This window comes from Ambystoma mexicanum, chromosome 2p (genome assembly GCF_040938575.1).
Source record: "Ambystoma mexicanum isolate Mex_15411 chromosome 2p, UKY_AmexF1_1, whole genome shotgun sequence".
Taxonomy (NCBI): domain Eukaryota; kingdom Metazoa; phylum Chordata; class Amphibia; order Caudata; family Ambystomatidae; genus Ambystoma; species Ambystoma mexicanum.
In genome coordinates, this window is record NC_090923.1 from 804,157,584 (window position 1) to 804,172,569 (window position 14,986).

Genomic DNA, 14,986 nt, shown 5'->3' on the forward strand with positions numbered 1-14,986 from the left:
CTCAAGAGGTCTACGGTGGCTCCCCTGATACTGCAGTCTTTTGCTTGGTGCTTCTAATCTCAACCAAGTCACGTCCATCCATGTTCATGTATGTCTGGATGGGGAGGATGGTCAGGTCAGACCCCGAATCGTCCAGGACGAGAGTTTCATTTCCATCCACTTTCACCATGCAGTGGGGTTTGTCCGTTCTGGCTTGAGATGAGATTACCATGATTACCATTGGCCTATCGTCTGGTCCTTCCTCATCACTCATTCCTCTGACTCCTTCGATATGGTTGACTTTATTTTCCCGCCACGTGCAGGCTACAGCAACGTGACCAATTCGCCTGCACTTGGAGCACTCTTTGTTCCTTGCAGGACAGTCTCTATCGTTAGCCAGGTGCTGGCACATCTGTAACACTTTTGGGAATCTCTCCACGTGGGTCCTCTCTCTCTGGTAGGTTGCATTGCACAGCCGCAATTTCGGGTGCGGGTGAGGTTCAGCCAACTTCTCTGCGTCTGTTCAAAGTTTCCTCCTCGGCTCTCGCTATTTGAATGGCTTTATCTAAGTCCAGCTCTTTCACTTGGATTAACTTGTCCTGGACTTTGTGGGAATTGGTGTGGACCACCAACATGTCACAAATGACTTGCTCCACATTGTCCCCGAATCCGTACAAGGTTGCTAGTTCTCTCATTCTGGTGAAGTAATCATCGACCGTTTCTTCCTCGTGTAGAACTGTCTTTGGAGGACCACATTTTCTTTGTTGGAAAACCTCTTCATTATGCGGCCAATCGCTTCCTTGTAGACGTCATCGCCTTCGTCTGCGGGGGCAGACCCTTCAAGCACGCGAACATGCGCTACCCTTCAACCCCCATGGCGTTTGGTAGCATGGCCTTTTTCCTGGCCGGCGAATAGCCAGTTATTCCGAAGGCCTCCAGATATGTGGAAAACAGTGGCTCCCATTGTTTCCAGGGAATAGCAGGAGTGCTGGGGGACTGGAGGAAAGCGGGAGGTGGCATGGTGCCCTGCATGATTGTAGCATAGGTTGTGTTCTGGTCCTCGTCGCCAATTATGTGGTGGCCCCCAATGAACACAGGACACGACTGAGGTAGAGGTGTTTATTGTGACACCTTGCATAAACTGGGCAGAGGGGGATTGTCCAGAGCAGGGGGTAGTACTCACAGTTCAGTTCTGCTTCCCTAGTGCAGTTGGCTTCACTGCACTGAATGTATAGTGGATGGTATTTGCATCGACTGCCTGCTAGAGCTCCCACGAGGCTTGCCTTCAGCCATGGAATTATGCTCTGCAGCTGCAGGTGTCTGCTGGTGGAGCAGACTTCAGTTGGAGGGCTGATTCCCTTCTTCAGGAGGAGCGCCGAGGCCCGACTGTCTTCCTGGTGCCTCGCTCCTACTCTCGCGGGTTTTCATACATGCCAACCCTCCCGATTTAGGCGGGAGGCTCCCGATTTTTAGGTGAAAAATATTGCTATTTTTCACAGTCTCCCGCCTAAAATAACTGTAGCCCCAAAGCATTCCTATTGGGAAATATGCATCTCCCGATTTCCCTGTGGAAATCTCCCTCCCCGGTGCATTTGAATGTTGGCATGTATGGGTTTTTCTGCCCATTGTGCGCTTCCCACTCGTAGTCGAGAGAGATCTCGGCTGGACGAGATCTTGTGTGATTGTCCCTCACAGCTACCCAGTCCGGTTTTCTTTTTATTCTGGGACATGTCGTTTCCCTAAATTCCAAATGGGAAAGCAAAAACTACACATCGCATAAAAAAGCAGGACTGGATGGCCTTCTCAACATGTCCACAGGAAACTTGAGAACTATGCAAAGGCTTGAGTCATAGCCCTCAACCTTATGTGTCGCCACTGGGGATAGAAATACCATTTTTGTTTTGGAAGGAGTAGGACCATTATAGTGTATGGGGCTTGACGAATGAGTCAGCTGTTTACAAGGTAGTGACACCTGCCAAAAGCATGTGAGTAAAGAAGTATGGTGTGAGTGGCCTCTTAATAAATGGGTGATGGAGTTGCGACAGCATACATTGTGTTTGTGTGGTGTTTCATATGCCCTATTTACAAGTGAATTTGGTATTACTCAAAAGTAAAGTACTTAGCATACTTACCAACATTGCCCATTGCATTTGGAAGACAAGTCCAGTCGTGGTTCTAACTTTCCACTTTGGGACTTGTGATGGGGAAATAACGAACCACAAATCCCAGAATGCAAAGTAAAAACCAGGTCTGGATAAACATCTCCTGAATGGAATAGATAATGTTAGCACTCCCTCCACCCCCTTCCCCTGCACTTGCTCGATCTCAATGTCACCTGGCCGAGTAGGATCGTTGTCTTTGTCTTCCCTCAGTCCCCCCTATCCCCCCCCAGGCCTTATCGCGCCTTGAAACACGTGTGTATAGGCGCGTTATAAATGCCATAACATATCATATGTACCAGGACCAGGAAGAAGGACGTGGAGGCAATGGTAGGAGTGCTTACCAATAATCTACTCATCAGAGGGTATTGTTGGCATGCCTTGCTTTAAACTCGGTCACCCGGGCAACACTCTGTCTTTAGTAGTTATTACACTCACAGTTTTGGACTTCTGACCAATCAGGTGTAAAGAATATTTTCTTGTTTTCCATAGTTACGCTACATTGGATTTGAGTCACAAATCGTCAGGAAAATTAACCCAATAGCGTCCTAGTCGGTTACCATTAACATTTTAAGATGGCCGCCCTGTTTGCACCTTTCAACGGTCCCTTTTTCGGAGCTATTTGTTGCATTGCAGTTTGCTTTCTTTTCTCACGCTCCCTAGTATGCGCACCCTCTCTCACTCTGGATACGTTTGGGAAATAACAGTCTAAGGTTGAAAAAATAGTGTAAAGTTGGGTTGAATTGAATATATTTCGACTTCTAGTGAGCAGCCTGAGTAAAGATGTAACGTACCTCGTTCCAAACCATATCACGGCGTAGAAACACATTTAGTCCGTTTGTATTTTGAAACCGGAGTACTTTTAATACTACTAATGTAACTATAAACACGGAGAGTTTATATTATGTAGGCATAAGCAATTCGGAAAAGTGCTATATTTTAAAAAAGGGAATTATCTTTTTCAGAAATGTATATGGCGAAAGAGTAAAAATCACATTTTGCAAGATGGCCGCGATGGTAAAGGTGTTTTATTCTTCTACTTCGTGGGCATTTGAATGAAAAGGGACAAGAGCTATCATTGTGCACAACCCCTTGCCGGGAATCAGAAAACATGTCTATGCTATCGTACCCATCGAATATTCAAGATTAAGTAGGACATTTGCCACTTGAGATGTTTCAACTACCTCACAGAGAGCTATTCAAATAATTAAAATGCACCATTCCTGCTCCCCTCGTCCTTCCTTGTTAACGAACACATACATTGGAGGTGGGGAGAAGGAAACAACTACACTTCCCGCGGTGCAGTGCGATGGGGAACCCATTGGAACAGCTGACAGCCCGGGGAAGGTGCATGGACACCATTCGAATAAGGACAGAAAGGCACCGACTGTCCCCTGGAGGTAGGAGAAGGGGCTACTGGAACTGCTAAGGAAAGGAGTGGCCCTTGCCTAGAGACGAGCAGCATATCCTCAGTCGTCCACCTCGTCAAACTAGTGCAAGCTGTGCGACTAACCTGGAAGAGTGTACAAGGCGCAGCAAAAGCGATATCTAATAATATACGTAGCTACCTTGGCTTCTGGTAGCGTCACCACTAATAACCTACTGAGGGGTAGGCATTGGTGTATAAAGGAACAGGGTGGAATCTCGCCAGTGACATAAATGACATGGACATCGATCTTTTGTTCCAGTGAGCTCTTGTTCAGGCGCACTATAAGCACAGGTGGGCATGGCAGAGCTTTGGATCCTCGTCTACACCAGGGTGCTCTAACAAGGAAATTGGAGTGCAACAGATCTGGAGCGGAAGATGCCTTTGGGGAGACCGTAATCTGGGGCGCACATAGCAGCCTCTCTGACTCGAAAACTAGGAAAGGAGGTGACTAGGAGCTGGGCAAATTGTGTACTGAGCACCATATGCCACCGAGGGCATTGACTCCTTTTTGCCTGACATATTGAACAGAGCAACGTGACCGGGAGATACCGCTCTGTTTTTCAAATGTGGACACAGTAATGCTACAGGTGACAGTGGAGATGCAGGATCCGTTAATGGGAGGCCCGATCATCTGTGGCTTTGGATCTAATGTCTACGTCGAGACTGCAGCACAACTGAAAGATCTGTCTCATCAGGAACTAGAAATACACGTTTCCCTCCCAGAGTGGAATTAGTGGTTCTGCTGCAAGTGGCAATGAACACACAGGAACGTGCTCTCTATACTCACTGTTCGCTTCAGGCCAAACTGGAAAGGACATTCCTCCAGCAGGAAGGGACCCTGGATTGGGGGCAACTGCAGATGCTTTGGACACATAGAAACTTCGGAATGGGAGACACCTGCATTTTGGTGGAAGGAGGGATTTGACATGCACACACAGCAGCCATCTAGCCGCTCTCTGGGGTCTGGAATGGGCCCCTGGGTATGGCAGCTGACAAAACAAACGGGCAGGAGCTCAGGGTTGCAGAATACTTCTGGTGCAGTGGGCCCGTAGGAACATTGCACGGGTCGAATACTGTATGTGGAGGATGGAAACTGAGGTGCTGTAGAAAGAGATGTATGTTTGGTCTGGGTGTGTAACAGCAACTGATCGCCTGATAAGTCCAGAAACCGCTGCATTCTGGCGGATCAGGGAAGATACATTGCCGCTTGTAGCGACCATCAGAAAATCATTTTCTAGGAAGCCAAACAGGTGCAAGGAGAGGCTGGAACAGAAGACCTGCGAGACTGCTTGGAGCCTGGGGGTGTAATATTACACTCCAAAAGGCAATCGGATCCTCACAGATACCTGTGTGACACTGACCGTTTTTCAGCAGAATCCAGTCTGTTCCTCTTTGTGAAGTGGGTGTGTATTTGCAGGTGCACGTAGAATACAAGTAGGAGGACACATTTATTTATCAGATACGTGTATATTTCTGCTTGCAGTGCATATTGTAGACGTGAAATTCGTTTTTGTTGATGCTGACGAGTTACCAAGGCTTGTTAGTATCGGTTATGGCAGAGAGGTTGGTTGTTGTGTATCACCACTGGATTTGCACAAGACCCAACCAGTAATGACGATGGCCAAACCCCCCTGGTTGTGGTTATTGTAATGGTGAAAAAATCAGCAGAATCCAGCATGACAAACTTTGCATCTAATCTGCTTCTTATTAGGTTGAGGACATGGCCAGTGGCTGACAAGAGCAGAAAGAGCAATGCCTTTAAGCTAACTGGGAACAATTCACAAATTACCTAATTTTACAGAACTGGATCTAATATGTTTTACGATGGAGCAGGTCCTTATTGAAGAAGACTGGCCAGAATTAAACAAATAGAACGGTGCTTCATTCCAGAAGATGTGGGACACACTTATTTATGTAGCAAGACTTGACAAACATTATATTTATTTATTACCTTTTTATGTTTTGTTTCTGAAGTGAGGTCAGGCTAAAGTAACAGTATACAAGGATTTTTTTAAAGTTACTGTGGGCCATGCTGGGATTTATCAATAGGATGAAAAGGTTTCTCGTACCATGAAGGATGGTTTTCGGAAACCTAGGACAACAGACTTATCCTTCTCTTAGCTAGGAATATCTCCTGCTATACTGTGTGGTAGGGAATATGCCATGGCTGAACTCGTTTCTATTTGGGAGTTTTTCAGCAATGTAAAACACGTTACCTGAAATAACTTATACAGGACACACAATGGAGCTTTATAATAAAAGTCAGCGCCCTCTGACCCGGGAGGATTCGGGTGAAGGGAGTGAGAATGGGACATTGACCAGTTCTTCAGATGGAAGCCACCCAAGTCATCCAGCATATTCCAATGCCTTCTGGACGGTGGTGTTCGACTACGAGGCCACAGCTGAAGAGGAACTGACCTTGAGAAGAGGAGACATTGTGGAGGTCTTGTCCAAAGATGCCTGTGTTTCTGGAGATGAGGGTTGGTGGACAGGCAAGATCAAGGGCAAGGTGGGCATATTCCCCAGTAATTATGTGGTGAGTGATCCCAGGTACACCACTTTTGATGGTGCTCCAAAAGACTGCCCCCACCCTCTGGAGATTGATTTTCAGGAACTGGAGATCGAGGAGATCATTGGGGTTGGAGGCTTTGGAAAGGTCTACAAGGGAATCTGGAGGGATGAGGAGGTGGCGGTCAAAGCTGCCCGGCAGGACTTGGATGAGGATATCAGTGTGACGGCAGAAAATGTGAGGCAGGAGGCAAAACTCTTCTGCATGCTCCAGCACCGCAATATTATTGCCCTCAGGGGTGTGTGCTTGACACCCCCTCACCTCTGCCTGGTGATGGAGTACGCCCGTGGAGGGGCACTGAACCGTGCATTGGCAGGCAAGAAGGTGCCTCCGCATGTCCTGGTCAACTGGGCAGTGCAGATTGCTAGGGGCATGAACTACCTGCACAATGAAGCCATCGTCCCCATCATCCACCGCGACCTAAAGTCTATCAACAGTAAGTGTGCATTTTCATTGTCTGTGGGGGTTGGGGTGGTAGGAATGCTGTGTGAACATTAATACATTGTACGTTTTAAAATATAAGCTGTGAAGTCTAAGATGGGAATGGCTGCTTCCTAATTAATGTACAGGCCTGAAAAGGTAAGGTTTTTGGTCTCTTTGAACAGCTCGAGCTGTTCTCTGCTTTCTTGATAGGAAATGTATTCCTGTGTTGTTCTTTGGTGACTGCAAGGTTCTTGCCTCCGACTTTGCAGTTATACATTGGCATTTAAACAACACAAAGCATGAGCTCATGAATTTACAGAAAGCTTACTGCTCTCCTTGTTTAGTAAGTAATTGTCCACAAACAGGATTTTATCAACTGTATTGGGCCCTCCTTTATGCAGCTCTGGCGTGGGCACTCCTGTCTGCAGCTCTGGCAACTGCCTCACTCCTGAGCTTTAATGCACCTTGCTCTTCTAGTTATGTGGTGCAATACAGAGTTCTGCCTATCAAAGTAACTTGACCCTGAGCAGCAGTGTATCCTCCTTTCTCAATACTGGAAACCCGTCAAGAGTTCTGTTTCTCCATAGTCCTTGCTGTTCTGCTGGTTTTAGTGTATGTCTACACAATCCTATCCAAGCTCCTTGACCCAGACTGATGGCAAGCACTCTCTTCTTTTTTACCATTTAGCTCTACACATCTTTGACATTCTACAGCATTCTCAACCTCTGATACTTTAGTGGCAAGTGTGAGGGGTCACCAATGTGAGGCGCACCACGTTGCAAAGTTTTCTCAACAAATGCCATTTTTATTAAGTTTTAAAGGTTGGTTGAACGCCTTGAAACACTCTAACAAAAAGGATACCTGTCCCTCACACTTACACACATAACAAATGAATAAGGAAATGCACGGCAGTTCAAAATAACAAATACTTAAATTCACAATGCAATCACAGTCTCTCTTCACAACCTGGGTGAATTCCCCTTCCCCAGATTCAACTTGATTATGTGCCACAGTTCAAGATAAGAACACAATGAAGCCGTGGGCTTCAACAAAGGTTCCAACACAGTGTTATGCCACGTCTTTGTGTAAGCAGAAAGTTCCAATACAAAAGTATAGAGTTTCTCTTCCTTCTTGAACAAGTTCTCAATTCACAAATATTCTTAACAATTGGGCCTCATTACGAGTCTGGCAGTTACCGGCAGGCTTTCGCCAGACTCGTGTATTTTTCCAACACCTGGCTTCAAACACGATTAAATCGCCAGTCAATACTGTACTGAGTAGGGGATTATGACCCCGGTGTTCCTGGAAGTCAGGCATCGGAAAAATATGAATCCCCATTTCCATTGACTCCCATAGGACTCAATGGGAATGCGGATGACCGAAGCACTGGCACCGTTCATAACAGTGCTGGTGCTTTCGTGAAAGACCTAGCGGGTGGGACGGCAGCCGCCCGCAGACTTAAGAGTGTGCTGGTCTGGTAACAACGGTGCCGGTAGGCTTACCAGCACTCTTGTTTCCGGACTGGCACACTCGTAATGAGGCCCATTGTCTTGGTAAGGATGATTTTTACCACAACAAGAAATTTCAAAGAAATGTAGTTCCTTTGCCACAGCTTGCTCAGCTTTTCTTTTTTCACCACAAACCACTATATTTTATCTACCAAAACCCACGCTGTTGCACTTCTGCAGCACATACCTGGTCTATTGTCTTGCCAGGTTGACTCCTCCAAAGGTTTGTCACCCCGGTATACTTCCTTGCCCGAATAACCATTCACATCTACAGTGTCTTAGTGGTTTAGATCAACTGTTGAAAGGTTTATAACAACTTCAAAGTATTCAACAAATTGTAGCTTCAGTATTGACAACAACGTCTCGGGGGGATACAAGATTCATATTGGTGCTCTTTATTATACGTCCACAAATGATGCTCCTCTCCTTCTGTATATCCCTTACCCAGAAGGGCAGCCTTTTTGCTACTCTTGTGTCCCAGTTACACCAATAAGCAATGACTGCCAGGGATAGAGTTGTCTGTCTGCTTCTCCCTTTGGCAGTGCAAATTCTTATCAGCTTTGACCATATGCTTGACAGAATGTGGGTAACAAGTCTCTCAGACCTTTCATTAGCCCCTATCTGATGTTGGCAATATTGACTAAATGGTGTTTGTTTAAGTCTTAGCCTCCCCTGGCTTGGGTAATGCTTGTTGGTCTTAGATTTTCTTTGCTTGGGCACAACACGTTCATTTCTTTTTTTTTTATTGTGGTTTAATTCCATCAGGAACTTTTCACAATTTGTTGCAAACAGTCTCAAGACAATTCACAATTACTACTTTAAGAACAAGTACTATTCAAAACATATCCTAAAAACAACCAAACACAAATATTACAAGTATCACATAAAACTGTATCAAATAGCAATTGTGATCTAAAAACGGAAAGCTTTCCTATGTATACATACATCAATTCTCAAGACTTTTTGATATAATTACCCAGATTCTATAAAGTGCAACGTGCGTTGCTATTGACTCTGTATTCATTCAGGAGGACCAACATTCCAGAGATTTTATTGATTCATAATTATGGGTTAATTTACAGAGAAGTGTCATGGACAGTGGACCTAATTTAGGGCATTCTGTGAGCAGATGTTTTACTGTTTCCTTGTTCGAGGGTAACCAGCAGATGCCTCATTGCGCACCCCGGATAGTTCTTACTGGTAACTGATTGGTGCGCATGTGAAGGCAGAACTTGCAGACATCAGGGACGGACATCTCCATAAATAAAGTTGAGGACCATTGCCACCGGAGGATAGCCGTGCAATCCGTTCAGATGTTCGTAGTCACCCCGCCCCCAATCCCATCTGAATAACCTTCTAGCAAATGCACTTTTTAGTGTGCTAAGCTGGTTACACTGTTCCCAGTCAGAAGTACAGTTAATAGCCACCCACAGCTCTTCAATTAGGGCCATAAAAGGATTTGGGGAACCCCCACCCGTCGTAATTGGATAACTCTCCTCTAACATCTTTCGTAGGGGACATACAGGATTCAGTTTAGCTTTTAAATATAGGTCCCCTCAATGCTTCACTAACATTGTCCTCAACGAAATAAGACCCAACTCCAACTGGATGTATTCAGTAGGAGTGGAACGCAGGAGACTCGGAACACAGCGCCAGAAGAAACCCTCTTAGGTATTCAACCATTTAATGTCCCGTAAAGCAAGGCTCTCCAGGCTGTACAGCACTGAGGGACAGAACCACTGCTTGTAGAGTACAAGAATACCTACCAGGGAAAAGCCTGCAGGTTAGTGAGCAAACTTACACACCAACAGCATAATTTGTTTGGCTTTCCTAATCTTGGCCTCTACAATATTTCCATATCCAGATTTATTAGAGGTTTCCAACCCCAAGTACTTATACGAATCAGAGTATTCAGTGATCCCCCAGTACTGTATTCATAGCATGTTCATTGACTTTATTCGGTGACACCAACATCACTCGGGCCTTTGCCAAATTTCCTGTCCAACTGTTTGCTGAAGCATACAAGCCTAGTTCACCCAACATAGCATTCATACCAGAAAAAACCTGGTCCATCATAACCAGGTCGTCGGCATTAAGCATAGCAGAAACCAAAGTATGGTCTATTCTAGGAGGGTATTTTGCCTTTTTTATCTAAACATACGGGCAAGTCTGCAGTATACAAATTAAAAGGCAGGGGCGCGAACATGCAGCCTGGCTTTACCCCTTTTATTTACATTCATTGGATTTGATAGCAACCTGTAGTGTCTTGTGTCTCGTGGGACAGTGTGTGCCACGAGACGCGTGACAGAATAATAAGAGGTTCGCGGGAGAACGGACGGTTGGAGGAGAAAGGAAGAGAGAAGCACGGACGGAATCCATGTCCTCTCTTACACTCATTACTTATATCTAATATACTTAAATACTGTTATAGTCAGAGTTTACAAGGTATTAATAAAACCCTTGTTAATCTTACCCTGTTTCTGCCCCTACTTCAGTGGTGACGAGGCTCTTGGAAACATTACGGCCGTTGAGATGGATCTCCGGCCGATGAGCAGGTAGGAGCGGCTGCTGCTGGCTTGATCTGCGTGTATCCAGGAAGAGCGAGTGGGCGTGTGTGGCGTCCGCTGAATAAGAAAGGAAAAGTAAACGCGGCTCTGAGGCTGCGAATATAACGTTGCACAGCATTGAAAGGAGCCGCGATTGATCTATGCGTCTCCAGGGAGAGTGAGTGGTCGTGTTCAGCGTTCACTAATAATAACAAAAGAAAAGAAAACGCGGCTCTGAGGCTGTATGTATAACGCAAACGGCATTGAAGGGAGCCTCGTATGCGTCTTTGTCAAACATAATAAGACTGGCAGATGGCGTTGCACTGAGTTTACATTTAACACGTCATCATAGAGAAATCATCACTGCTCGCTCTGCTCGCCCTCGTCTGTGTTTTCATACTTGATGCATGTATTGGACAGGTAATCATCATTACTTCCAGACCTCCTCCTAGTCCCAATATTGTTCACACCATCAAGATGTATATTACAATATAGAGAACTTGAAAGACTACAACAAGGAGTAAGTGTACTTACCTCATCCTATCATAAGTTTTTTTTAAAAATCAGCCTCATTCTTGACTACCAGTGTTCCAAAGCAAGGACACCACAACAACTAATTACAGTACTGCAGAAACTACAAGATACTGTAGAAACAATAAGTCAAGAAACATGGCATTGCATGGTGTTCCTGCTCCTCAAATGTTTTTGCCAGCAGTGGGAGAACCAATATTACCTTGGAAGAGATGGCTCAAGTCCTTTGAGCATTATGCAAATGTGGTCTGTGGGAGCAATTATAGTGTTGAAAGGCAGAAATCCTTACTGTTACATTGTCTACGACTGGCAGGGTAAGAAAAATATGAAGATCTCTTAGGGAAAGAAGGAGGGGACATGAATGAATATGAAAAAGCAATAAAAAAACTTAACAAACATTACGAGAAGAAAGTCAGTACAATTTTATAGCAGTATAAGTTCAGCAAGAGAATTCAAGAACAAGGCGATACTGTAGAACAGTATGTTACGACTTTAAGTAAGTTGGCACGCACCTGCAAGTTTGATCAGCAACGGGAAGAAAGGATCAGAGACCAGTTTATGTTGGAATGCAGAAGTGGGAAAGTGAGAGAGAAATTGTGGTCAGAAGATGACCCTCCACTAGATGTAGTGTTGAGACTAGCCAAGGAAGTAGAACACACAGAAACATGTGTGCAGACTTTGGAGAATAGAGTGAAAGAGGTGTTGATTAAATCGCCAGTCAATACTGTACAGTCTGATAAAGAAGAAATCATTGGAGCAATAAGAGGCAGTAATAAGAAAATGTTGTCAAGAGGAAATGCAGTTCACCAAAGAGATGTGAAAATGAGAGCATATGAGAAGTATGAGGCTGACCAGAAAGAAACTTGATTTGATTTATATGAAATTGCGACACCTGAGCCTGAATATTAATACAGAGGAAGGAGTGCTCAGAGAGGAAGAGGATGAACAAGGCTGAGGCCATGTTACAGGTGTGGTAGTCCATCGCATTGGGTGAGTAGTAACACTTGTCTTGCATTAAAGAGAATCTGCAGGAGATGCAGTGGGAGAGGACACCTAGCCAAATGCTGTAGAGGCAATCAACGAGATGGTCCTCATTTGAATTGGATTGGTGACAATGATGAAGAATGCATATTTATGGTATCTGATGAAGGGGTGCAAATTGGCAGTCCAAGAACAAACATAATAGTGAATGGACATCCCATTGTCATGATGGTAGACTCAGGAGCTAGATATACTTTGATTCTGGAAGAAGTTTGCAAAAAGTGAACTTATTGGGTGGTTTATTGCTAATATCAAGTTCAAGGATAGAGAAGCAGTAGGTCGTATCAAAGAATGGTGGAACTTCACTACTCAGTTGGACTCATCAAAAATTATTGAAGGTCCGGCTAGATCCAAATGCGAGTGATTCTGTATTTCAAGTGGAAGGAACAGAAATGAATCACATGCAGAAGATTAAATATGAGATGTTTAAAAGGATTTTCTCATAGAATTGTGCTCAAATCAGGTTCCAGACCTGTTGCTCAATAGTTGCGTAATATACCATTAGCACTCGAGAGATGAAGTCAAACAAGAATTAAAGAAGTTGGAAGACCAAGGAATAATTGAGAGGATAGATGCGGCTGAATGGGTGTCACCTATGGTTGTGGTCAGGAAAAGCTCAGGGAAGGTGAGACTGTGCATAAATATGAGAGAATTAAATAAATGTATAATCCCGGAGAGGCACCCATTACCAAACATTCAGGAACTGATATCGACGTTGGGTGAAGCAAGAATATTTTCCACTTTAGACCTTACTGCTGCTTACCATCGGGTGAAATTACATGAAGAGTTCAAGCATCTAACAGCTTTTATAACTCCGGAAGGACTTTACCAGTACCGGAGGATGCCATTCGGGTTGATTTCTGCAGCATCTGTTTTTCAGAAAGTCATGTGTAGAATTCTAGAAGGAGAAGAAGGAGTTGTATTTTTCCAGGATGATGTTTTAATTTATGCTAAAAATGAAGAGGAACATAATAAAATATAAAGTACTGAGAAAATTACATCAAGCTGAAAGCTGGAATGGTGCTCAGTAAAGAAAAGTCTAAAAACAATAGAAGAGAAACTGAGTATTTAGGACATGTGATTTCAGGAGAAGGAATTACACCAAAGAAAGAATTAGCAGACTCAATTAAACTCATGATCACACCAGCTAATAAAGAACAACTCAGGACTTTCTTAGGCATGGCTGAGTACTACGCTAAATTCATTAAAAACGTTTCAGATCATACAGTTAAGAGCTCTTTTGAAAGTAAAAAATTAACTTAGGTTGAAGAGTGTGAAAATGAATTTCACTTCATCAAAGAAGCACTTGTTGAGGCTCTGGCTCTTCAGAGTTATGTAAAAGGGTTAAAGACTATTATCACAACAGATGCTAGCGATGTAGGAATAGGAGCATCGCTGCCTCAATACCATGAAGGAAGAGAAGTTGTGATAGCATTTGCATCAAGGCTGCTCAAAGGTGCAGAGAAGAATTATGCAACTATAGAGAAAGAGGCATTAGCAATAAAGTGGGCGACTGAGAAATTTAGGAGTTTTGTGTGGGATGTGAGATTTGAAATCCACACTGATCACAAACCACTGGTGGAAGTATTTAGCACGAAAGGTTTGGATACAATTTCCAGCAGAATTGGAAGATGGGTGTCCAGACTTCAAGAATTTAATTTTTAGTATCATCTACATTCCTGGGCCTAAGAATCATAAGGCAGACTGTTTATCATGATTAACTAACTGCAGTGATGTGGATGAAGGTTTGGAAGAACAAGAATTGATTTGTGAGTTGTCAGATCAAACATTATCTAGACAGGAATGGGATGAGGAAGAGAGTAAAGATGCCGTGTTGAAAGAGGTGATGAAAAATGTAGAATATGCAAAATGGAATAAAAGCAAAATGATAGAAGCCAGAGTTGGTGCTTTCTGGAACGTCCGAGATGAACTGTACATACAAAGTGGGTGTTTGATGAGCGGAGACAAGTTAATACCTCCAGGTGGTCTCAGAGAGAAAATAATTCGACTTGGGTATAAAGGCCATCAAGGCATTATGAAAACGAAAAGAAGAATAAGAAATACCTACTGGTGGCCTGGGTGTGACCGACATGTGGAAGAGAAGATCAGGAGCTGTATCCTTTGTTCTAAGAGTGATAAAGTGTGTGTGGGAGCGAGCTATCCAATGGTATTAAGAGACATACCAGAGGAACCTTGGAAGAAAATTGCAATTGATGTGTTGGGCCCAATTTGGAGCGAGGGTTATTCCACTTTTTGTTTAGTAGTTATTGATATGTTAACAATGTGGGTGGAAGTAACTTTTCTGTCTCAAGTCACCAGGCAGAAGATTATTGAATATCTTGAAAAGTTGTGTGAGCGTGAAGTGTACCCGGAAGAAGTGCTGACAGATAATGGTTCACAGTTCAAGTCTAAGACAATGGAGAGGTATCTGAGTCAGAGATCTATAGTTCACAAAGTATGTGCGATATATCACCCACAATCAAATGGCATTGTTGAGAGATACAATCGCATAATAAAAGATGCCATTAAATGGGCCTGGGTAAATGGTAAAGAATGGAAAAGTGTGGTGAGAGAAACGGTTTTGGCTGACAGGTCCACACCACACAGCACCACGGGAGTTTCACCGTTTGAACTAAGCAGAGGGAGAAAGGCAAATACAGAGTTATTCCCGGGGTAGATGAATGCAGTGGCTGGCAAAGCAGTGGGTGTGGATGGTGTGGAGATGAGTATTAAACAAATGCAAATGTCCAATAAGAGACAACATGATAACAGATGTTTCAGAAAAGGGATAGAACCGTATG

The 14,986-nt window shown here is 44.0% G+C and overlaps 1 protein-coding gene across 1 annotated transcript in view; it reads left to right on the top strand.

The window, feature by feature from the left end:
• The first annotated feature begins 3,240 nt into the window (after nt 1-3,240).
• MAP3K10 (mitogen-activated protein kinase kinase kinase 10) overlaps nt 3,241-14,986 on the top strand; it is a 561,838-nt gene continuing 550,092 nt past the window's right edge. The window contains exon 1 of the mRNA XM_069644477.1: nt 3,241-6,572. Within this exon, the coding sequence (XP_069500578.1) occupies nt 5,810-6,572 (763 nt within the window). The 5' untranslated portion in view covers nt 3,241-5,809. The remainder of the gene's footprint in view (nt 6,573-14,986) is intronic.